Source organism: Trachurus trachurus (assembly GCF_905171665.1).
Source record: "Trachurus trachurus genome assembly, chromosome: 23".
NCBI classification, from domain to species: domain Eukaryota; kingdom Metazoa; phylum Chordata; class Actinopteri; order Carangiformes; family Carangidae; genus Trachurus; species Trachurus trachurus.
This window is the reverse complement of record NC_139912.1, coordinates 8,069,762-8,095,128: the sequence shown is the minus strand read 5'-3', so window position 1 is coordinate 8,095,128 and position 25,367 is coordinate 8,069,762. Positions and strand designations below refer to the sequence as shown.

The 25,367-nt window shown below is 43.3% G+C and overlaps 3 protein-coding genes across 3 annotated transcripts; 2 read left to right on the top strand and 1 right to left on the bottom strand.

Moving 5' to 3' along the window:
* Positions 1-11,563: 11,563 nt before the first annotated feature.
* On the top strand, positions 11,564-15,820 carry LOC311006528 (cystine/glutamate transporter; the record flags this gene model as incomplete). Its single annotated transcript, XM_083999375.1, has 12 exons — positions 11,564-11,792; positions 12,473-12,599; positions 12,691-12,806; positions 12,925-13,050; positions 13,164-13,263; positions 13,928-13,972; positions 14,080-14,203; positions 14,292-14,395; positions 14,494-14,590; positions 15,014-15,163; positions 15,263-15,440; positions 15,756-15,820. The coding sequence occupies 12 exons, from the start codon at positions 11,564-11,566 to the stop codon at positions 15,818-15,820; spliced, it is 1,461 nt and encodes a 486-aa protein (XP_083855501.1).
* Positions 15,821-17,767: 1,947 nt separating this feature from the next.
* On the bottom strand, positions 17,768-23,356 carry foxm1 (forkhead box M1; the record flags this gene model as incomplete). The annotated part of the gene is made up of 9 exons (XM_083999456.1): positions 23,193-23,356; positions 21,607-22,145; positions 21,358-21,503; positions 20,420-20,611; positions 20,193-20,321; positions 20,006-20,065; positions 19,559-19,607; positions 19,270-19,442; positions 17,768-18,595 (listed from the first exon to the last, which is right to left on the bottom strand). The coding sequence occupies exons 2-9, from the start codon at positions 22,142-22,144 to the stop codon at positions 17,768-17,770; spliced, it is 2,115 nt and encodes a 704-aa protein (XP_083855582.1). The 5' UTR covers position 22,145; positions 23,193-23,356.
* A 136-nt stretch (positions 23,357-23,492) lies between these two features.
* rhno1 (RAD9-HUS1-RAD1 interacting nuclear orphan 1) lies at positions 23,493-25,311 on the top strand. Its single transcript, XM_083999082.1, has 3 exons — positions 23,493-23,638; positions 23,798-23,985; positions 24,577-25,311. Exons 2-3 carry the CDS (start codon positions 23,821-23,823, stop codon positions 25,306-25,308), a joined length of 897 nt encoding a protein of 298 aa, XP_083855208.1. The 5' UTR covers positions 23,493-23,638; positions 23,798-23,820; the 3' UTR covers positions 25,309-25,311.
* The last annotated feature ends 56 nt before the right edge of the window (positions 25,312-25,367 follow it).

Sequence of the window (25,367 nt, the reverse complement as noted above, 5' to 3'; positions counted from 1 at the left end):
AGTTGTTGAAATTGTGATAAATTACCAATTTCAGCGCATTACTGTGCTTCTTTAATGTATAAAGCAGAAAAGGTCAGAAGTAAATCGGACAGAATAAGATGTGATTTGATTAGGTTGTCTTTTATATATACATGTATATAGATGGGATTACTTCAGTGTATTCCTTTTAAAGGGCTGTGAAAGTCTTGGCAGAGCATCACCAGCTTGAATCTCCAACAAGTCCTCCAAGCTGAACGACAGAACAACACACACACAAGCCCAGAGGCAGAACATCATCATTTGCCAGTGCCTCTCTTTAAAAACCTCTCCCAGTGACGAGAGCAGGAAAAAAAAAAAATCATGTGATCATTTTTGAACTGCTTTTTTCCTGTTTGTCTTTAAAACTGTGGCGGTGAAGGTTTAGTCAGGCTTTTAGGGGATAAAAATATCTCCTGGTTGAAGGTTAGGAAACTATCAGGGCCAGTGGCTGAGAGAAGAAGTGCTCACGTAAAAAGGAAACACAAAATGAACAGTGTCCAAGTCGCTATGGTCACCATTGTCCACACTCTCTGCAGTTGAGTGTGATCTTGCAGTGAATCAGCCCATTTATTAGTGTAATCTAAAAAAAAAAAAAAAGCAATAGGAGCCAGTAGAAAAAACATATGACCTCATAAGAAAAAGTACAAATTTAAAGTCTCATCCCTCCACAAAGTTTTGGTGAAAATCGGCTGAATATCTTTTTTTGTATCATCCTGCAGACAAACAAACCAGAGGCGAAAACATGTGGTGAATAAATTATATGAAAGGAAATGGAAAATGCTTCTGTGCTTAAAGCTGCAAGTCTGATCTCAGCTTTAAATGTGTTTAGTTGCTCAGATTTTATCCGTCCCCATTGCTAACAATCAGCCTATCAAAGCACTTTGAGTCCGTTTTTATTATGGTGCTTTACAGTGCATGTGTAGGCTACACCTTGAAACCTTGCCACTTAGCTTACATTACTTGTAGCTTATCGCCGTGGCTTGGCACTGGCAGCATGAGAGGAGCTCAGCGGAGACGAGTCTGCCACCCCGCAGTCCATCGCAGTGTAAGTAATGCGATGTAATTACAGTTTTACTCAGGCCAAATCAATATCTGCTGAATGAGAATGAGCTTTAACGAGCAATTTATTATTATGTTGCAGCGAAATGGACACCGTGCGGGTTCATTCCTCCTTTTTAATGCTCACATAAATTCATAAGGGAGGCCTCTGAGGGATACAATGCATGATGGGAACGTTATCTACACACGGGATAAACTCTATTTTAAGTAAATCTGGCATGGCAGCGTCTCCGCTCACAAAGAAACCAATTTAAAGTTGAAAATAAAGTAACAATGAAAAGATGTTGAAACATGAGTGATTAAAGCACCAAGGTCATAAACTGATTATCAGTCACAATAGCACATGCTACATACTGTACATGCTATAGTGCATAGTGAGTAGCTTTTATTAACATTCTGAGATATGAAGTGATTTCATTCAGTTTCCGCAGCTGAACATCCTTGACCTCCAAAGCAGTTGCGTGAAAATCCCAATAACAACTCAAAATCCACTTATTGGCTTTTACCAGAGCTTTATATAAGAAAGTGTTAATGAATAAAAACAAGATCCCACTGTTGTTGTCATGGCAATGATGAATACAATTATGATTACATGGATGTTTAAGGACTAAGTGGTCTTTTTTGTCACCAGCAGCTGATGGTGACAGGGTTGAAAGCTCTGGGAAAAAGTAGTCAGTAAGTTTTTTCAATAAGCCATTGAGAAGCTATTTGTGGATGTATTTACAAATCAACTTAATACACATCTAGAGCCGCAACAATTAATCAATTAATCAAACAATAATTGATTATTAAATTATAATTGTCAGCTATTGTGACAATCGAATATCGTTTTGGGTAGTTCTTTAAGAAAAAAAAAAGTCTCTTAAATGTGAATATTTCTGATTTCTTCATACCTTTATGACAATAAACTGAGTATCTCTTTGGTTTGTGGACAAAACAAGAGATTTGAGGACATCATCTTGTGGTTTGGGAAACACAGATTGACATTGTTCAACATTTTTTAACATTTTATTGACCAAACAACTCATCGATTGATCGTTTACATAATCGACAGGTTAATCGATAATGAAAATAATCGTTAGTTGCAACCCTATACGCGTCATTACGTATACTACTATGTTGTACTGTGTAATCAAGCATTCAATCACTGCATGTTTCATAGAAGTTTAAGGCTCAAAAAGATGTATTTATCTCTGCTTGATATAGTGTGTGGGAAGCTCTTACATGCTAAAGTAACAGCAAAAGAAAAAAGAAGATGTTTATAGATAATATTTCATCTTGTGTGTCTCTGAATTCTTAAAATTTCTCATATAAATATAAAATTCACATAAATGGCAGACAGGCTCGCAGTCAAACCGCAGCTGCCAGACTGAATAGACGTGATAAGATGACATGAGCAGCCTGCAGGGCGACATGTAAACTGTGACACCACTGTTGATTTCTAATATTACTACACCTCTCTGTGCAACTGTCACTAATATTGAATAACAGGTGCTTTCAGGCAACAGGGGCCCGTGTTTAAGGGCTCTGAAGACGTGTCAGAGTCGGGGCGGGGGGGCACGCTGAGGTTCATCATGTAACATCTGATGACAGTGATCCAGGCTGATGGGTTTTTCAAAATGGCGCAAATATTTAGACAAGACAATGACATCCATAATTCATGGTGCCAACAAAGTACATTCACAACAAATGATTGCAGTCAGTGGTGGCCACTGCACAGAGACGGTGATGAATTATTAATTGTATTTATTATTTTTGATGATGACTGACTGAGTTGCTCTTGAATCCCATTTTTCACAGTGATTGCTGGTTGTTTGGTGATTTTCCGGCATAATTAAGATGGAACAAATATGCCCTTTTACCAGACAGTGTAATATCAGGTGTAATTTGTCACATCATCAAAGGTGCGTTTAGGTTTTTTGTGTTTTTTTTTAGGTTTCGCTGCATTGTCAAACACAACCCACCTGCCTGATGATGGATGCTTGGTTCTCTGTGTCACCTCTCATTCCCATGCAGCTCTCACTCGTGGCAGCGTTTCTCCATAATTGCAGAGTGTGGTATGGTAGAGTATATCACAGCAACATGACAGAAAGGTCAAGATGGAAAATGCTGGGCTTTGAGATTGAAGAGCCAATCAGAGCGGCTGCTTTTTAACGGCATCTTCACACAATCTCATTAAAAAGAGACAAAAAATGTGTTCAGATAACCTTAGGTAAATGGATTATTGCTGTATAGCTGAAGTCTGCACAGGAAACGCCTTGCTGGTTGAGTTGACTGTCAGTGCCTTGTAGTCTCCTTTTTTTTAGCGTAAGTGTAACCAATGTTGCCTGGCCTGCTCTGAGTGGGTTTCGATGCTAACTGTTTCACCAAGAGGTCATTGGCCACTTGGCAAGTGGGTTAGCATGTTTTTTATGGGTGAGTGAGTTTAACTTCAGTACCGCTATAACCGCCACACGCTGTCATTTCTCCTTACTGGTATACCTTGTGACTGTGACTATACCCACGGACTTCCGTTACATAAGGAACAGCTCAATTGGCCTTTTTTGAAAGCCACAGGCCTGGAAAACACAAAACTGCATCATTGTTGCAGAACCAGATCTCCACATCATTTTTGCCCTATACCCTGCAGGCAGGTTGGCCCAGGATGGTGAAGAACGGAAAAGGAGGAGAAAGAGGAAGAGATTTTCTGTTGGGAGTCAAAAGAAGACGATAACTGGGATCTTTGTGTTCAGAATACAAGGAAAAGGCTCTGAGTCTCGCCCCGTCTTGTTTGTCTAGAGCCAATCGCAGCCTCTTCCACATCTCTGTGACTCTGCGTGTCCTCCAGTTCATGTGAGAAGTGTAATTTCAAGATGCACTGTGAGCTACTTCATCAAGCGTCACGCCCCGGCACTCTGCTGTTACCTGTCAGCTGGTTTTTTTATCCATGTAGCTTCCCATACCTCCCTCCCCCATCCATCATGGTTGATGCATAATGTGATGATCCTGCTCCACGCACCACTCCTGCATGAAGCCCACTGTAAGGTGAACTGTGTGCATGGGTGAGGTGTGTTGCGCAGTTGGAGTCAGCCAGAGCGGTATAGCAGATGGGCTACCGGGGCGTGACCTGAATGCTAAAAAAGCAGCGTTCAACATCTGCGCCTCCTGACTGTCAATTCAAATCTCACACAGGTTTTTTTGGAAAGATTTTTACCCCCACTCACACAAAAGAAACACTCAGACCGTCCCAGGACGAGGGTGAAGCCTCATTTCGATCAACTAGTTAGTCAAGTCGGCACTGCTGATCTTGAGTAACAGAAAATCCAGCTTTGAGATATTCATTGTTTCAGCTGATATTACACTTGCACGGTGCATAATCTTATGGCTGTTTTGTATTTCACCATGGAAACACTTAATAGTATTTAGATGAGGAGGATGTGAAGGTTAATAAGGGCCCAGGAAGCTTATTTTAGCTGCAGATCCCCTAAAGCAGGTTCAATGTTTTTAATTCATTTTCCAAAGCAGAAGGATATTAAAGAGAAATGTTATGGCTCACGTCTTCCTCAGTGACTGTCACAGTCCCACCTGCTTTGAACTGTTCGAATGTTTCTGGGGCAAATCAAACACTGATGGTGGTGGAGTGATACGAGAGTGCTGGTGATGTGGATGCAATATATATACTGTATGTGTGTGTGCATTCGTGTGTGTGTGTTCGTGTGTGTATACTGCTGCTAAAACAGGACCACCTGATGTGTATAAGGGCATATGTGAGCATTTGTTTTCTTTTCTTTCCATCTCCCTGAGCTCATTGTGTATGCATGTACAGTGGAGTGCACGTCTGTGTGTGAGGGTTAATTAACTCCCAGGACAGGGGCACACACACACACACACACACACACACACACACACACACATACACATACACACATACACACATACACACACACGCATTATATGTGATGATAGGCTTTGCATTTGGGGGATTCAGGACACCAGGACTTGCTCTGTGCATGCAAAGGCCTGGTTGCCAGGGGCGATGAGCGGCGCGTGAAGGATGACTTTTCTCTCCTTGTTTACCTTGAGAGGGATCATCCACCAGGAGAGAGACGACTATGTGTGTGTGTGTGTGTGTGTGTGTGTGTGTGTGTGTGCGCACGTTCTCTTATATTATAGATTGCCATCAAAGGCTGAAAAATGTTTTAATGTCACATCACATTTACATCCCTGAAGATCCAGTTTTAATCAGAAGCCATATGTTAAGATTTATGCTGCTGTTAACATTTAATTGTACGTGTAGCAATAGCGTGGTGAGAATAAATCCTGTAATTAACATGGTCATTCTCTAACTGGGATATGTACTGAGGGAAATCACATTCAATTACAATAAAACCTCATTTTGTTACAAAGGCCTCATTGTAATTGAACATATGTGATATCAGTTTGTGTCCACATGTCTACCCCTATGTAACACGTTTAGGTCAGAGACACCTGAACTGACTTACTTCGTATCTTAAAGGGATAGTTCAAATTTGCCTCTAAAACAACTCTGTCTTGTAACGTTCCGTTATTATCTCATAGCGTGGTGAATGTGCAGGTCACAACTTGTCCACCAGAGCATTTTGGAGTTGTTGGATTGTGTATTTGATGAGTTTGATGAAGGAAACCAAGAAATCCCATTAGCCTCCGTAGTGTAGCTCTGAGCAGCTCACGGCTCTGCTCCGCCGTTCTAAAAATAGCTTGCACCAACAATTAAAGGAAACGAACCTACTCCTAAAATATAGGGATTATGGCAATGGGCCAATTTGTCAAAATATTGAACTATCCCTTTAATATGTGAATATTCTTATGCATTGATTCTGCTGTATTGAGGCGTCTCCTTTAGTGGTGATCCATCACTGACATGCTCATTCTCATCTGCCAGATAGAGAGATATATGCTTTATTTAGCCCCCTGGTTCACTGCTACTTCTGCCACAACTACTAATATTTATAATAGTAAATGATCAACAATAAAAAACTGGATAAATTATGGGTGTATGCTTGTCACAAAGTCAGATTTAGTTGAGTTTGTGCTGCAATAAAGAAAATATTTTAAAAAATTCCACCACTATATTATTTAACAGGCCGGCCTACACACTGAGAAGCATAATGGGAGTGTGCATGTATAACAACGTCTCTGACCCTTATCGTCCTCAAACTTTAACAGCTGATTTACACATTGGAGGAAGCCTCCTGTGAGAGAGGCTCATGGGAAATGTCAAGGCATATTCCCTTTGTGTTCTACTGTGTGTGATGAGCCAGTTGGGGGGCGAGCGTCTGAGGCCGACCGGCCGGGTCCGACTCCACTTGACTGGGCAGAGGGATCCTGGGAGGTCGGGTGGAAAACAGCGGGGGAGCTGGGCTCACATCTCCTGGGGCATATGTGTGTGTGTGTGTGTGTGTGTGTGTGTGTGTGTGTGTGTGTGTGTGTGTGTGTGTGTGTGTGTGTGTGTGTGTGTGGGAGAGAGAGAGCTCATGGGCAGGTTACCCGCTGAGGGAGTGGGGGCTAAATTCAGGGCTGTACTGGGAATCCACACTGTGTGATGCTCAAGATTTCCCATGATGCCCTCAGAGTTACAGCATCTACCTTTAACCACAAGAGTCAGAACCCAGGGACCGGTGATGGAGTGTGTGACTGACAAGCTCAGGGTCTGTTATAATAGATGTGTATAATATGAGAGGATGGCGCCATCTTCTGGAAGGAAGACAAAGTGCAGCCACCTTGTAGGAAAACATTTAGGCAGTAATAGAGCGCCATCTGCTGCACAAAGGAGGAGCAACATCATCATCTAAACTGCTTTCGCTGTGTTGTCTCAGTTAGGGGTTTGGGCTTGTCTGCTCACAACACAACCACAGAGTATAGCTAAAATGTAATGTTTTATTCCTCATTATGTGTCATATATGAAGAGTTCATTTGCAAAAGCAGATAGGCCTAAGTGCCATTTAGCTGAAGCTTTGTAATTATTCTTTTCATAGTGTTTTTTGAGATATGTCTGTTTTGTTACATCTCAAAGTCACTCAACTTTGGTTTGACTGATATCACCTTAGCCTATGTAAATACAAAATGAAAAATGAAAATTCTAGATTTTTTTTAAAAAACGGATCTGCTTTTGCAAATGAACTCTTCATATCCACACTTTGTTACACAAAAGTGTGGTTTGGAGTCTCTGCTGTCAACATTATATGAATTATATAATAACAGAATTGGGTTGAAAAGGTAAGGAAATTAATTAATTTCCTTAATTAATTAATTTCCTTACCTTTTCAACCCAATTCTGTATTCAAAAAGCCAAATTAGTAGGTTTAGCTTTTTGGCAAAAAGAAGAGGGCCGGGGTCTGCAGCTCCCCGAGGCAGCTAGGCTGCCTCCCACCCGGGCAGGTAGCATAGGTCCCCATGAAGGGGCCCCGATACCTGCCTCCCTCAGCAGCTATGTTCTGCTCGGTGCTGGGGAGCGCCGAGCAGAACATAGCTGCCTACCGAGCTGCAGCAGCGGCTTGGAGGACCAAGCTGCTGCCTCCCGAGGACCAGGTCCCCGGGGAGGGAATCACGATCCAAGGGATCGTGAATGAAAATGTATTAAGATTGGGTCCTATTTACAACCTCGGTTCGGGAGAAGTTGTGACGACACAATGACGTCAAAATACCACTGTGCCAGTGAATGTGGCTTTGATGTGTGGATAATGTGACTGCGATGTGTGGAGGGATACCACTATGCCACGTCATTAGTGGCATAACTTCTCATTAATGACGTCATATAGTGCTAGCACTCCACACATCAAAGTCACATACCACTGGCACATTGTTTTGCGTCAGAATAGCCTATACTGTCATAAAATCTAGTGCTTTAATCCCCCTTTATGGTGGACTGGTGAAGACCACAAGTCATTTATTCTGTGCAATACTGTGTATTACTCATAATAAGTAACCTTGGTGAATATGAGCATGTTCTCTCTTTCACAGCCAAAGTTACAGGGGAAAACCCTTTTTTTTTCTTTTTTTTTTTACAGTCTATGGGGAAAACATATTATTTCAGACTTTTCCACCTGCCATGAAACTTATCCTCCCCTGTGGTGGACTGGTGAAGTCTGACCACCAATTAATTTATTCATTGATGCTGACTGGTCCCCCTAAATATGTGTACTGCCCTGTTAGGTTATACTAAAATCAAATAGCTATATTCAGGCCGGCCTACACACTGAGAAGCATAATGGGAGTGTGCATACAACCACGTCTCTGACCCTTATCGTCCACAAACCTTAACAGCTGATTTAGGCTACACATTGGAGGAAGCCTCCTGTGAGAGAGGCTCATGGGAAATGTCAAGGCATATTCCCTTTGTGTTCTTCTGTGTGTGATGAGCCAGTTGGGGGGCGAGCGTCTGAGGCCGACCGGCCGGGTCCGACTCCACTTGACTGGGCAGAGGGATCCTGGGAGGTCGGGTGGAAAACAGTGGGGGAGCTGGGCTCACATCTCCTGGGGCGTGTGTGTGTGTGTGTGTGTGTGTGTGTGTGTGTGTGTGTGTGTGTGTGTGTGTGTGTGTGTGTGTGTGTGTGTGTGTGTGTGGGTGGGAGAGAAGAGAGAGCTCATGGGCAGGTTACCCGCTGAGGGAGTGGGGGCTAAATTCAGGGCTGTACTGGGAATCCACACTGTGTGATGTTCAAGATTTCCCATGATGCCCTCAGAGTTACAGCATCTACCTTTAACCACAACCGTCAGACCCAGGGACCGGTGATGGAGTGTGTGACTGACAAGCTCAGGGTCTGTTATAATAGTGTCTAATATGAGAGGATGGCTCCATCTTCTGGAAGGAAGACAAAGTGCAGCCACCTTGTAGGAAAACATTTAGGCAGTAATAGAGCGCCATCTGCTGCACAAAGGAGGAGCAACATCATCATCTAAACTGCTTTCGCTGTGTTGTCTCAGTTAGGGGTTTGGGTTTGTCTGCTCACAACACAACCACAGAGTATAGCTAAAATGTAATGTTTTATTCCTCATTATATATGTCATATATATATATATATGAAGAGTTCATTTGCAAAAGCAGATAAGTGCCATTTAGCTGAGGCTTTGTAATTATTCTTTTCATAGTGTTGTTTTCAATAAAACTTTATTTTTTTGAGATATGTCTGTTTTGTTACATCTCAAAGTCACTCAACTTTGGTTTGACTGATATCACCTTATGTAAATAAAAAATGAAAAATGAAAATTCTAGATTTTTTTTTTTTTTTTAATCTTCTTTTGCAAATGAACTCTTCATATCCACACTTTATGTTACACAAAAGTGTGGTTTGGAGTCTCTGCTCCATTATACATTATATAATTAATTTCCTTACCTTTTCAACCCAATTCTGTATTCAAAAAGCCAAATTAGTAGGTTTAGCTTTTTGGCAAAAAGAAGAGGGCCGGGGTCTGCAGCTCCCCGAGGCAGCTAGGCTGCCTCCCACCCGGGCAGGTAGCATAGGTCCCCATGAAGGGGCCCCGATACCTGCCTCCCTCAGCAGCTATGTTCTGCTCGGTGCTGGGGAGCGCCGAGCAGAACATAGCTGCCTACCGAGCTGCAGCAGCGGCTTGGAGGACCAAGCTGCTGCCTCCCGAGGACGAGGTCCCCGGGGAGGGAATCACGATCCACGGATGGATCGTGAATGAACATTTATTAAGATTGGGTCCTATTTACAACCTCGGTTCGGGAGAAGTTGTGACGACACGAATTACGTCAAAATACCACTGTGCCAGTGAATGTGGCTTTGATGTGTGGAGGGATACCACTATGCCACGTCATTAGTGGCATAACTTCTCATTAATGACGTCACATAGTGCTAGCACTCCACACATCAAAGTCACATAGCCTGCCACTGGCACATTGTTTTGCGTCAGAATAGCCTATACTGTCATAAAATCTAGTGCTTTAATCCCCCGTTATGGTGGACTGGTGAAGTCTGACCACAAGTCATTTATTCTGTGCATTATATTGTGTATTACTCATAATAAGTACCTTGATGAATATGAGCATGTTCTCTCTTTCACAGCCAAAGTTACAGGGGATGGGAACATATTATTTCAGACTGTCTTTTCCACCTGCCATGAAACTTATCCTCCCCTGTGGTGGACTGGTGAAGTCTGACCACCAAGTCATTTATTCATTGATGCTGACTGGTCCCCCTAAATATGTGTACTGCCCTGTTAGGTTATAGCTACTAAAATCAAATAGCTATATTCAGGTCTAAAATATATTGTCTACTGTTTTGATAGAAACAATCACAGGAGTATGGCATTTGATTGATTTACTTATCAACTGCATATAGCTTACTTCTCCAATTTTCTCCATGTCTGGCGTCCATCATTTATCCATCTACTGATGTGTGTCCATAGGCAATCCCAAGCTTTTGCATGCCACTGTGTAGGTGACATTTTTCTCATTCCAAAACGAGCCCTTTAAACTTGCTTAATGTTTGTTTATTTGTTTTAATGGCAGGAATTCCTTGTGAACATCCCCCTCAGTTCTGCATTTCCCAACTGAACAAAGACATCATGTGATCATGATATGCTCAACTCAGGACACATGAATGCCATTACACACCAGCAATAAAATCCACAATCTTCCATTGTCATCATCCGAATATCTGCTTTTAGCTTCTGACGTCTCCTGACATCCCAATCTGAGAGGAGCCCTGAGGGCAGATGCAGCCGCTCACACAACACAGATCTTGGTATTTACAGTGTGTGGAGGAATTTTAACAAGCAAAGCCGTCGCTGATGAAGTGAAACTGACATCAATACAGTGGTCAGTCGAGTGAAAATGAGGGAAAACAAGCTAATAGAGTGGCCTGTGTCAGTTCTTTTTTTCTTGTTTTCTGTTGCCTGCTGTTCTGATTCCTGTTTGATCTTGGCAGAGGTATCGCAGTATTTTTAGCTCCAGCTCAAGCCAGGAGTGTGTGAAAGCGGAGAGAAAGAGCAGCTGAAATAAATGAACCACTTTCACGTTGTTTTAGAGGGGACAAGATTGAAATGCCTGTTGCAGCTGAAAGCGCAGCCCCCCTGCAGTCTGTGCAGCTGCCTCTACACTACCCCGATCTTCTCTCCTGGCCTCCCCCCCCTAACTAACCCCCCTGGACTCAAAAGGCCTCAGTCAAGCTGCACAGGAACTAAAGAGCACATGCACACATGCAAACAGTACAATGTGAAAACACGTCAAGGCTTTAAACTGCCCATGATTGCTTGCTGAAGCCTGGAAGAGTGCTGGCTTTGTTCCCTGCTCAGGCTCAGGCTGGGGCGGGCGGAGTTAGGACCAATGAGCGGAGAAAAAACATGCAGCAGAGGGTCAGGAGAGGAGGGGAGGAGGGGGTCGTGTTGTGGCCAGCAGCGTCGTCTCCTCCAGAGGGACAAACGCTGCTGATCTGTTGCTGCTGCGCTGCTGGGCAACAAGTGGGCAACAAGTTTCTCTGGAGCAGAGAGTTTTGCAGATGCACACATGGACGGGACGCAGGTGAAGAAAGAGGAGGATGACAAGAAGGGGAAGACGGAGGACGAGGTGGTGCACCTCCGCAGGGAGATAGGCCTGCTGCCGGCGGTGTCCTTCATCATGGGGACGGTGGTGGGCAGCGGCATCTTCATCGCACCAAAGGGAGTCCTGATGAACAGTGGGAGCGTGGGGCTCTCTCTGCTGGTGTGGGCGCTGTGTGGGGTCCTCTCATTGTTCGGTAAGAGACCAATCTATGGAAAAACTGTGATTTAAAATCGTTATCTATGAGGGATTTATGGAGATGAGATATGATGACAAACAGTATTTTCATATTTGTAGACAAAATAAATGACTAAGCATCAAATTTAGTGATCATATTATAACACTTTTAAAGCAATAATCAGTCAAGTTGATAGCTCCTTTGAGGACAGGGACTCAGAGTGAGTCAGTGAGGAACATTAATGAGTGCCTGCTGGGTAAATCACAATGTGTGTGTATGTGTGTGTGTGGTCAGAGCAAGTCTGCATGGACCACACTCAGACAACCCCCAGAAAAAGACACACATGTCTCTAAGAAAGGTTAATTATGCAATATACACCACCTACAAGAGGTTATATAACAGTATTATGACATATTTGTCCCGTGGAGATATAAAGAGTGTGTAACATGCATGAAATACTCTGTAAAATATGAACAGACTGTATTAAATCAAATTCATATGGTATGTCATTTTGCAACCATGTTTTGCATCCCATCCTGCAAAAGTGATCCCAGACTTTAGTCAATTAGTCATAGTTCCTGTCAGATATAATTCTTACATGTGTGTTTTCTGTATTATATGTACATTTCATTCCATACAATGTTTGAGACGACACACAGAGCTTGAATAGTTTGTGTTTCTCCTGCCTCTCCCATCAGGGGCTCTGTGTTATGCTGAACTGGGCACAAGTTTCACAAAATCCGGGGGCCACTACACGTATCTGCTGGAGACACTGGGGCCGCTGCCGGCCTTCTTGCGACTCTGGGTGGAGTTCATATTCATCAGGTTAGTTCTGTTTTGATGATTGCCCTAAAAATGAAGGTTGATTTCATTGTCCAACCACTGCTTCTCCTTCTTTTCCTCCTCTTCCTCTCAGACCGGCTGTGGCTTCATACGTGTCCCTGGCTTTCGGCCGTTACGTGGTGGAGCCCTTCTTTGCGCCTTGTGTTGCCCCCATGGTGCTGATCAAACTTGTCAGCATCCTCGGAGTGAGTGAGTGGTTCTTATTCCTCCCTCTCTCTACCCACAACATCTTTCCATCACTCTCCATGTGTCCATAAGGAGAAAGATAAACCTTTCTTTCACTAAATATCTCTTTGTGTGTCTGCAGCGTTTGTTGTGGCTGTCAACTGCTGGAGCGTGACCCTGGCCTCTCGCACTCAGGTCACCTTGACTTTCATCAAGATCTTCGCTCTGGTGCTCATCATCATCCCTGGCGTCATCGCTCTGGCCAAAGGTGAGCGGATATAATCGTTACCTGTGAGGGTCCAGGATGCTGTCACGTGGCACCTAGCTGGCCTCTGGTGATAACGACCAGTTTCTCTGTGTGTGTGTCTCCTCCTTTTCCAGGAAAGACAGAAAATTTCCAGAACGGTTTTGAGGTGGACTCGTTAACACTGGATAAGCTGCCACTGGCCTTCTATAATGGTCTATATGCCTATGGTGGATGGTAAACATGTTGATACTGTGCTTTGGAAGAGACATGGCAATGGCTGTAACATTTCTGTCTGTATCCTAGAGCTCTTTTCAGCCAGTAGGTTCGAAATGTAGGAAAATATAGTTGCACAAACAGAAAATACAAGGAATTAGTCCTGGTTTGTTGTAATGTAGCATCCAGGAGTGAAATTAAATATTAGAATAGCAGAATTAAGGTCAAATGAGAGAAGATAAGATTAAAAAAAGGGTTTTATTCAACCCTTAAATGTGCTGCTGTGTACTTTTTTGTTGTTGCTATTGCTACATAGCTAAAGTAGGCCCTCATTATGCTCTTATTTCTTTTCCAGAAATTGCATGCTAACCAGCTAGCCCCATCCTCTCCCATCTCCCGTCTTGTAAACAACAAGTTGTGTATGAAATATATCTACATAGACGGACAATACTTTTAAATTATTTTTATCTTCCAAATTTAGCTTTGTCTGCAACTGGGCGCTAGCCTACTTCCTTATATGTGGAATAAGGACTACATATAACATAGAAAGATGATTCAAGATGATTCAAAACTAAATATAGCCTATTAGTGGCACATTGACCTGCCTCACAACCATCCTTGTTCTAATAATTAACACATTTTAAGATAATATTCATATACAAAATTCTTCCCTTTTTCTCTTCAGGTTTTATCTGAACTTTGTCACAGAGGAGGTCATCAACCCTAATAGGTATTTCCCATTTGGCATCAGCTCTTCTGTCAATCCCCTTTTTAAAAAAGGGCCGTGTTGCCTTGGATGTGCTATTATGTCTCTCTGTGTGCGTCCTGTCCTGTCAGAAACATCCCGCTGGCAATAATCTGCTCCATGGTGGCAGTGACATTCCTCTATGTGCTCGTTAACGTGGCCTACTACACCATGATGACCCCCGCTGAGCTGCTGCTGTCTGACGCCGTGGCTATGGTCGGTAGTATCCTGGCATCACAAGGCAGAGTCGGAGGAAGTTAGAGCAGAGGCCTGATCCTCGGTTTCTGTGTGTGTTTCTCTGCAGACGTTTGCTAACCGTGCTCTCCAGGGTTTAGCCTCTGTGATTCCCATCCTCGTGGCTCTGTCCTGCCTCGGAGCTCTCAACGGCGGCTTCTTTGGATCGCCTAGGTAATCAGGGTGCAGAAAAACTATTATTATTATTGTCCCAGTGAGGCCTTAACAGCCTGGTTTCTAAAATCTTCATCGCTCATTGTTTTTTTTTGCAGGATGCTGTTTGTGGGAGCCAGAGAGGGCCACTGGCCACACATCTTCTCCATGATTCACATTCGCAGACACACACCTTTACCTGCTGTGCTGTTTCTGGTGAAAACACTTGCTACACAGCATGATACAGGAAGATACTAGTTTCTAATTTATAATTTCAAAGTCAAAACAATGCATTGATAAAATTTTAACTTCCAATTTACCATGCTGTGAATATAATGAGATTGAGGAGACTCATATAATTTATAATTTCCCAGATGATCTTCAGTCAGCTGGAAACTGAAACTAAATTCTGGGAAGAGTTTTATATTTGCAATTTTCTTAGATTCTTAGAAGATCAGCTGTATTGACAGATCGAAAAGATATTGAAATTATATTATATATAGAAATCCAAATCTAGAGATGATTTCCATTGATAATTTATAAGATATAATGATTTAAATTTACATCTTCAGCCAAACTATGACAGAAATGAAAAAGGATATATGGATAGGTTGATATAGCGGTGCTGTCTGTCTGCAGTACCCCTTGGTGGTGCTGATGTTAATCAACGGAGAGATCTACCAGCTCATCAACTTTGCCTCCTTCGCTCGCTGGTTCTTCATCGCCTTGGCAACCCTGGGGATGCTCATCCATCGTTACCGCTTCCCTCTCCACCCACGGCCTTTCAAGGCGAGTGTCTGACCGTCGCCGCTGCACTGGACTGTAAAAATACCTCTACGTCCCCACCAAACACTGTTGTTGTCTTACTCTTATCCACTCTGTCGACAGGTGCCGCTGGTCATCGCAGTCACCTTCACCGTGGTCTGCTTCTTCATCGTGGGTCTGTCTCTGTACTCGGACCCCTGGAACACGGGGAGGAGCTGCGCCCTCACGCTGACCGGAGTCCCCGTTTACTACGTCACCGTCCACCGCTTCCGTCTGCCCCACAGATGGAGACGAGTCTTCAGTAAGTCCCAACAGGACCTGATCTGACAACTTGTCACTGCTGAATCGATGTATAAGAAAATTAAGTGCATGAAGACAAAACATCAGCTGCAATGTGGATGAAAAGGAAAGATTAGAGCTGTGCATTTACATACATTTCCAGATAAAGACAGAGGACAAAGAGAAAAAGCAGTAAATATAACAGGCTATTGCGTTAACTCTCTTTTGGCATGTAGAGCTGAGGGTTCATTTTTTGGGGCCAGGGGTGAGAAAGACAAGAATGAAAACTAAACTCTCTGAGCTGTTGCATAATCCTGACTCTCCTCTACATTTCCAGATTACTGCAGCAAGCAGCTGCAGATCCTCCTGGAGGTGGCCAAGCAGGAGGTGCAGACGTACTGAAGACGTCCTGTACAAGTCCTAGAACTTGGTGTTGTTTACAAGTGTAGTATGCTGGTACCAGGTATCTGAATATCTGGCTTCTTTTGCAGATTATTTTTTACACAGATGGCTTTTTGACAAAAAAATAGACAAAAAGGTAAATCTGCTTATGCTGGAGAAACTTTTCCTAATCATTATTCTTCATTAGCCGACAATGGTCTTTTCTATTTTTTAAGTTTTTCATTGCATTGTAGCTCGTGGATGTTGTTAAAATTGAACTCTGTCTGTTTACATTGATTAAAAATGTGCTGATCGAAGCGTCCGACTCCTCACTGTGGCTGAATGAACGCTCTTCACGCTGTATGAGGCACCAACACCAACAGTTTTATTGTACAGTCATAGAAACACCAACAAGGCACATGCTGCGAGAGCCGTCAGCCAGAAACCACAACACTCCTCCTCTACATGCTCCATCAGCTCCATTTGTAAACATATCAGGTTACTGCAATGTTAAAACCCTACTTACATACGTATATACACTCTTGTGCTAACATAGCTGAAGCCTTACATTATTTTATCTTCTTAAGAAATGGGAGCATATCCCATTTTATCCTCCAAAGGTGGTGCTGCTGAAAACTGTTTTCCCCTATTCTCCTGTTTATGCTTCATTACATAAAAGGCAGTATGCATTCTGATTGGAAACAAATACAATCTGTAATCAATAGATACTAAATATTGAGCATTTTGTTCCCAAAGTTGATGTAAAACAGAGACTGTCCCTGCCCTGAAGCTGATACTGGCATCACTGTGGAGCAAATACTGTGAAGACTTGTGATAATGAGTTTGATAACAAACAAATCCTATTGCTGTTAGTGCTACTTATATTACATTGCCATTTTTTTTATTGCTAACAATCCTGCATCACAATCTAAAAAACAATCTAAACATCAATTCCTGGAAGATGAACTGAACACATTCGGCGCAGAAGCATCTCACTGGCTGATCGGGCAAAATATATTGTCTTACCATTTACATATGTAAAAGCTAAATTATATATTAAAGATGTGCAAAATCAACATACATATACACATACACTCATACATACAGTATTTCTCTTCTCTAGCGATTCCTTCAAAGGGACAGAAATAAAAAAAAAAAGCGACATAGAGGAAGATATAAGTGATACAACTAATGAGAAAACATGAGAGCCGCCAGAGGTGGAGAGAAACATCCAATCGCATTTGAGCAGCTTGCTAATTTTGACCTGGTAATTAAAATTAAAGTGTCATCCCTGTCGTCCTTTAACAAAAAGAAAATGGATTTGATTTCCCAACGGCAGAACAGAAATGTCTGAACGGAGCAAAGCAGATGCAAAAGGAAGCAAACGGTCTTTAAACGAAGGAAGCTCAACGACCACAGTGAACTGTTAGATCACGGCCTTCATACTGAAGCTGCAACTTGTACATTTGAAGCTACAGCAAAGACTTTCTATGTGTCGCTTTGGTGTTTTCATGCAGTGAAAATAATCAATGGAACAAATTCAATAAACTGTGAGTGCATTTTTTTGTGCTCTGGATACAACAATGTACTAAACTATAAAACTATCAAACATTATGAATTCCAACTTTAATCAAAATACACTTAAATTAATCTAATATCCATCCACCACCTGGGTAATTCCAAAATTTCTAATTGGCAAAAGCAAATTATAAAAAAAACTAATTTGCTTCATGTTCTTGATGATTCACCTTATTATGTTACCTGCATGTACTGATGTCTTTGGTGTTAATTCACTTGTTATGTAACACTTGTAATAGTCTCCAAATCTGAAATCCAAATTTCCACAGTTATTAATTTCTCCTACATTTGCACCTGCTTTTCCGTCTCAGTGTGGGGCCGTCCTGCCTGTAGTGTTTTGGAGAACATACGACACTGCCATGTGAACTATAAGAAAATGTCTCTTCCGGGCTACTTAAACTGTGGGATGAACTCAGACCAGCTGATGTTGGCCATACCTAGGTCGTCATCATCCAGACCAGAGAAGCTAATGTCCACTAGTATCTTGCTCAGGCTGTCGTTCATGGTGTCCAGGACCAGGCCCTCCGTGATGGAGCGGTTGGCCGGCGTGGCGCCCCCCCCGGCCTGCAGCAGCTCTCTGGAGCAGCTGCTTCGGAGCGGCTCCATGGGAGAGTCCGTCGGTCCGGTGGCTCTCGGGGGGGCGGAGGTGAGCAGCTCTCTGGGGGAGTTGAAGAGAGGCCAGTCTTTGAAGGGAGTGCTGTTGAAGCTGAAGGTGGTGTAGTCGTGCCGCGGGGTGACGGCCGGACCGCCCGGCGTGCGGATGGGGCTGAAGTCCAGAACGCTCTGGTTCCCTTTCCCCACGGGCGTCACCTTCCAGGGCTCCGGTAAGACGTTAGAGGGGGGCTTGCTGGGGGTGGAGGAGGCCAGGTGGCTGCTGCTTTTTATGGGGGTCTTGAAGGAGAACTCCCGGTCGGGGCTGTGCAGCTCGTGCCGCTGCTCGTCCAGCTCGCTGTCGGCCATGTCGTGGAAAGTGGAGGCGTCCGAGGCGACGCCGGAGTCAAAGAAAGTGTTTTCGGGGCAGAGGAGGACGGGCTCCTCGTGCACCGAGTGAACCAGCCGCTGTTTACGCCTGGAGCTGCTGGCCTGTCTCCTCGGAGGAGCTTTGGGGGTGTCGCACTTGATGGGATGACAGACTGGCTCCTCCTTCATCTCCACCTTCATCTGCTCACTGGTCTTCTGAGGATACACCACCACAGCTGGAGCATCGCTTTGTGTCACCTGTCAGACACACAAACACAAATTTTAAAGGGGAACTATGCAAGTCTGGCTGCTTTTCTGCTGTTTTGCTAACCCTCCTTCTGGCCATGTGCATTTGTTTACAACGAAGCCGGCAAAAAAAGCATCAATAGAGCGGTGGATAACGTTATATATCACATACGATGTTACAACGTGTATATTTGTGTGGTCTCCGAAGCTGTTTTAATAAAAGGTTAAAATGTAGCATAGTTAAGCTAAAAATCCTGCATAGTTCCTCTTTAAAATCCAGAATGGCCTCTAACATCTTCAGATGCACACAGAAGATGTTTGAGGCACTTCTGAACAACTCAGATCATTCACTTCATAACATCTTAATGGAACAAAAAAAAAACACAGCAGTGATGGACAACTCCTCTCTTTGCTGCAAGACAAAGATACAGACGATCCTTCATACTTACAGCCATCAGGCTTTTTAATTCTTCTGCAAATGGTAGATGAGCTGACAGACAAATGGATTTCCCTTTGGGGATTAATAAAGTCATTCTTATCTTCTTATCTTATCTTACATAAATATGAAATCCACCCACCCCTACACAAGCTAAAATATCTCAGATGTATTCATGAAATGTAATAATTTAAGAGTGTAAAGTAGGTTTGGCTGTAATTTCAAAGTGTATGACAGAGTGAGTGTTCACCTTAGGAGCTATGCGAACTCTCTTGGTTCCCCGTGAAATGCTTCTCTTCTGCTGCTGGCAAGAGGAGGGAAACGAGGCCGACGAGGAGGGCAGGTAGACGGAGGAGGTGACGGGGAGCTGGATGGGGACCAGGTAGGAATCGGTCCGAGGGAGGAGAGGTTTCATCCTTCTCTCTGGACACAGAGCAGACAGTGGTTAAATAATAAGAGGAGTGCATCTTAATGACCATTTGCCAGATTCAAGCTGCTTTCCCCAATTTAACTGAGTGCTTTCATCTCTGTTAACTCACCAGAGCCGCCCGGTGCCTTTCTTGCATCAGGAAGCATCCTCTTTTGTTGCTGCGAAAAATAAAATATATTGCTTTAGTGCTCATCCTGTGCTCTCTCATCCCTGACTGCACTTGTGCGGCAACATGTTTACGTTCCCCTGCCTTGTTTTAAGCTATAACAAGGAGGAAAGTCAACATTAGATCTCTGCTCCTGCTTTACAGAGCAGGCCTAATGGTGGTTACATTATAAATATACACATGATGGACCAGCAGTATCATCTCTGTATCCTCTCTGCTGCTCATGCCTTCTCGCCCTGCAACAAAAAACATTTCCCTCGTCCTCAGATCAGCAGCTGCAACCGTCTGCTGCCAAACGGGCTGAACTTTTAATCCTGTGATTTTTCTGTCCCTCCTCTGCTTTCTGCTCTCTGACTGAAGAGGAGTGAGAGAAATGTGGATCAGTCTTACTTGGTTGGACAATAAGAGCATTGGCATCGGGGCAGGAGAAGTCATTGGGTCGCAATCGGGCTGTGGAGAGGGATGTGGAGTGAGAGGGTGGAAACACTAGAACAAGTCAGTCCAAAGTTGCACAGAGTTTACCCCGGAACACAATAACGACTGCTGTACTTTCATGAGGATATGAAGGTGTGCTCACCTTGTAGACCTGATCGAGAGTGAGGCATCGATTTGCCTCGGGCCTGATGGTCCAGAAAGAAACTTTACCGTCCGGTGACGTCTCTCGAATGAACATGTCGTGCAGGGAGAGGTTATGGCGGATTGAATTCTGTAATAACAAATGAACAATAAACGACCGTTAACGCATGTTTCAGTACGATACACTCAGAGGCTTCTCAACCCATCCGCTGAGAGAGATTAAAGCACCTTCCATCCTGGTTTGGCCACCTCTCTGAAGTAGGGAAAGTGGTCCTCGATCCACGTGTAAATCTCTTTCAGTGTCATCCTCCTGTTCTTCCGACTGTTGATGGCGAACTGGATCATGGCCATGTAGGAGTACGGAGGCCTCTCTGACAGCGGATGCTGAGCAGCGTCAGCATCCATTTGTGTGGCATGTGTCTGCAATAAAAAAACAAACATGGAGCAAAACATTTCAGATTGGCTTTATCACTAACACTGATCGCCATGAATATAAGAATGTAAGACACATGCAGGTTTGCAATAACCAACATCTAACTTTATAATCCTCAGTTTAAGGGATAGTTCAACATTTTGGCAGATTGGCATTGCCATAATTGCCATAATCCCTATAGTCATCATAGCAGTATGTTCGTTACCTTTAATTGTCGGTGCAAGCTATTTTTAGAACGGTGGAGCAGAGCCGCGCGCTGCTCAGAGCTACGCTACGGAGGCTCATGGGATTTCTTGGTTTCCCTCATCAAACTCATCAGATACACAATCCAACAACTCCAAAACGCTCTGGTGGACAAGCTGTGACCTGCACATTCATCACGCTATGAGATAATAACGGAACGTTATGAGACAGAGTTGTTTTAGAGGTAAATTCATGCAAAACTGCTGATGCGCGTTGCCTTCAGGGGCAGTTTTTCAGCAAGCAGTCTCTACATTTGCCTCGAAAACAACTTGGTCTCATAACGTTCCATTATTATCTCTCATGAGCAGCTTGTGGCTATACTCCGCCATTATAAGAATAGCTTGCACTGACAATTAAAGGTAACAAACTTACTCCTAAGACTATAAGGATTATGGCAATGGGCCAATTTGCCAAAATGTTGAACTATCCCTTTAATTTCAGAACTAGCAGCATCGTTTTCAGTATAAGTCAAAGTGAAGGAGCAGCTGACCTGGAAAGTCTGTGGGAGTGGGGTTTGGTTCTCCTTGTTGAGCTGCTTGGTTGGATCCGAGTCCAAGGCGCATGTGCTCATTCTGCCGAGCCACTGGATATTGGTGAGACTGTCATCTAAAGGACCACACTCCAGGTCCTTATTCACTGATAAGAGAGGCAAAAAAAACAATAACAGTTGCTTATTAAACAAATATTAATAACCCTGTCAGTGCTATAACAGAAGTGCAAAAATAAATTATTTCCATACGTGGTTTAATTGCAGTGTGAGGTTTAGCATCCGGATCCAGGGAGCTGTGACTGGTTTCTGCTTTCACTGGTTGTCCATCTGCGCTCTGTGTTGAGACCTCACCCCCCTCAGCAGCAGTCTGACAAAGGGATCCATTGTTGCCGCCACCACCACCACCACCATTACCATTCTCACTCAGGAGGATGAACTTGTTGGGCCCCTGAACACCACACTCTTTGCCTTTGGCGGTGAGGGCCCCGATGACACTTTGGAGGTCTGCTGTTTTGGGAATGACGACCACCTGAGTGTCAGACATGGAGGGGTGGTTCATAATGCGGATCCCATCAGGGAAGGTCTGACTGGTGGCGGTCGTCGGATTTGGATTTGGATTTGGCTCTGGCTCCTGGGGGCCAGACGGGCTAGACTGGCTTTGCGTTTCAGCTGCTGGGGGGTCATTTTGCTGAAAGGGCAACTTCCTTCTCTTGAGGATCAGGGGTCTCCTTGGGCTCCGTCTCATTGTGAACAGATCATCAAAAAGCACCTGAGTCTTCACTGGCATTCTGTGCAAAAACAACACAAAACAAAACACAAAAAATAGACTTTAAAAAAACACAGATCGTGTCCATAGATATTTATCTTTGATCATTGCTACCATACCAACAAACTGCTAACTGTAAATTACCGGTAGATTAACGTTTACCTGGCAGCAGGCGAGAAGTCGATGCTCAAAAATAGTTAATTTCGGCTGGATTCACCGCTCCTTTTCAAACGATCATCGATTTATAGCAACACGAAGAGATCAATTCATATCAGGACATCCTGCACACTTGACTTTTTCAACTCCAAATTATCCGTGTTTCTGGTTGTTGTTTTTTTGTGTTTTTGTTTAAGCTCTGCAGTTGCTAAGAGCCCGTGTTCAGAAATCGGTTGGTAATTCGCCTTCTAGAACAACAGTCGTTAAGCTCGATAACGTGCATTGTGTGTGTGACGTTTACCGCTAACTTCCTGGCACACATCCAAAACATGTAACATATAACACATTTATGTGCGAGTTATCCAAATATAGTAAAATATAATTTGCCTAAACGGGAAGCTTTGACTCGCTTAATTCACTCGACAGGCTCCAGTATGAAACAAACGTTTCTAAAATTGTAACGTTACAGCTGATTGACGCCCTTGCACCATAATGGAGGATAATGGAGCGGCGAACTCCATTCGAACAAACGATGTACTGTTTTTGTGAGGTATGCCGAATTAAAGAGCTGGATGTAAATGTTCATAAAACATTAAATTGCTTTCACTTCCGTGGTTGGATTAGGTATAAAGTAGTGAAAACATTACAATACCACAAAGTCTAAATTGAGCTCCGTGTGACATTCCCGTTGACACACAAGAATAACACGACAAAATGGCTTAACGTTATAATTATAGGAGGAGGATGAACACTGTGTTGCTTTTTAACTGTTGCCGAAATCCAGCGTAAATTCACTCTTATTACAACCTTCTCTCTCTCTGCTAACTGACGTTGGAAGCTAAGCTAGGTTAGCTATGTGGCTAGTCCTCAATGCTATTATTGTGGCAAACAGCAAATGGAGATAAAGCCAAACCTTCACATCACTGCGATGATTCAGGCGGTTCCACTGGCAGGTCTGCTACTGGTCGTGGGGACGACGGTCTATTCATAATCGGCGTTGGTTAATTGAATACATGATAACTGTAACATTTATATATACAAACTTTCTTTTAGTGTTATATTTACATGCCGTCGGTCGATTCAGTAACGTTTTTTGAATTTTGGCGCTGCGGGGACTGCCCCCGTCATTTCTGATCACGTGGTATGAAATCTCACCAATTGGAGCAGAGTATACGATAGAGCCAATCAGAGACGAGAATGCTGAAAACCGGGAAATAAACCGGAAAACAGAAATTTCATAATACATCCATGGTAGAAAGCGACGATGGAATAACAATATTACTCACTAACTATTAACTCATTTATAAATATTAATTGCATGTAATCATGGCTGTGTCTTACCCAGAGAACAACACCGGGGTAAGTGTAACACCGGGCTTTTTGTTACGTAATATCATATTCAAAGATAAACAGCTGGTTATCGACGTAAACAGAACTGTGGCTAAAAATCTGGTAGAAGATGTCACAATGAATGATGTATTTTTTTTACAGATTTAATTTGTTTTTATCCACCCCTAGGCATTCGTTAGTGATTTATATTAATGCCACGTAAAGCCAGGAAGACAGACAGATCCTCCCTGCTATTTGTGGAGCGGCCTTTGTGTGGAGCCAGACTCCAAAATGCTCCTGAAGTCCGAGCAGCACTCAACCCTAAGGAATTTTTCACAGAGACACAAGCACACAACAGCTCAGCACTCAACTCTTGGGTAAGTTTTCCAATCATGTCCAACCAAGTTCAAACAGCAAAACAAACACATGGTATTCACGAGGTACAGGGAAGAAGAGGGGTGTGACCAACACTAGGGTTCTCACGTTTTGTTTATACTTGTTATTTGTTTTTAATTTATTTTGTATTGTTGACACAAGCAACTATGTTTGTTATGTATGTTTGTGTTGGGTGTATGTAATTTACAAAAAGAAACAGGACACACAGGAAGTAGGCTATTCAAGTACTAAAGTACTAAGTGGAGAAGCTAATGCAGGAAGTTCCTACTCCTTTTCAAACATGCAATGTGTTATACAACATTACTCACATGTTCAGAATAGCCTTCATTCATTCATTCATTAATTCATTCATTCATTCATTCAAGTTTTTTTTCATTCATTTTGCAGATGAGTCTGAAAGGTTCTGGGGTTGAAACATTGGGATTAACTGTTATAATGTCACTGAAATGAATCTGTTCTAGCTCATGGTCTGCTAATAAAACCAAATTTACATTATTATTCATACTATTTATTGTAAGACTCAATGCTCTTTCTAGCTGTTTATTTGCTGTGTTTTTTTATTTATTTTACAGGTAAGCCCACAATTTGACGTTTCAGTTGCAGCTGCACCTCCGGTGAGACGAGGGAGGAGACAATGCCAGTCTGCCACAAGCATCCTCGACGGTTGCAGTCAGCTGTCCAGGAAAAACAGTGTGTGCAAATTCCCCTCATTAGCTTTTCAGACAAGGTCAAAAGACCAGTCTCGTCCTCCAAAGCGCACAAAGAAAGTTGCAGAGCCTACTGTTGTGTCAAATGCAGTGAATCAACCACAAGGATCATGCCAAAACAAAAAGACAGTTTCAAGTGCACAACATGTAGACACACCAAAAAGACAGTTGGCCCCAGTCAGAAAAAGGAATGATGGGAGATTTTCTGATGGTGCTGCATCCTCCAGCAGATGTTTGGATCAACCTGCAACTCACTCTCTTCAAGGGAAGAGATACAAACCACCAGCAGATAGTGCTTCAACACCTGCCTTCAGTAAGACCAGCACCACTGAGTTCAGCGACGTCAGTCCAGCGCCTGATGTGGACACTCCAAAAGTTATGCAAGAAGGGAGTAGTTGTCCACCCTCCCCCGCTGTGCACCTGCTGCTGGCTGAGTTATGTACACCACCATGTAATCAGCCACCTGACATTTTAGCGGCGGACACACCAGAGAGGGATTATGGTTTGAAGGTGACATGGAGGAGGAGAAGGGGTCTGATGTTGCTGTTAAAAGACAGAGGCCATCTCTCTGATTCAGATGTACTGATTAAAAGCTGATGATGTTTGGTAAGAAGAGGATTAGGCCAACAGAGGATCCCCTTTTTATTCACTGTACC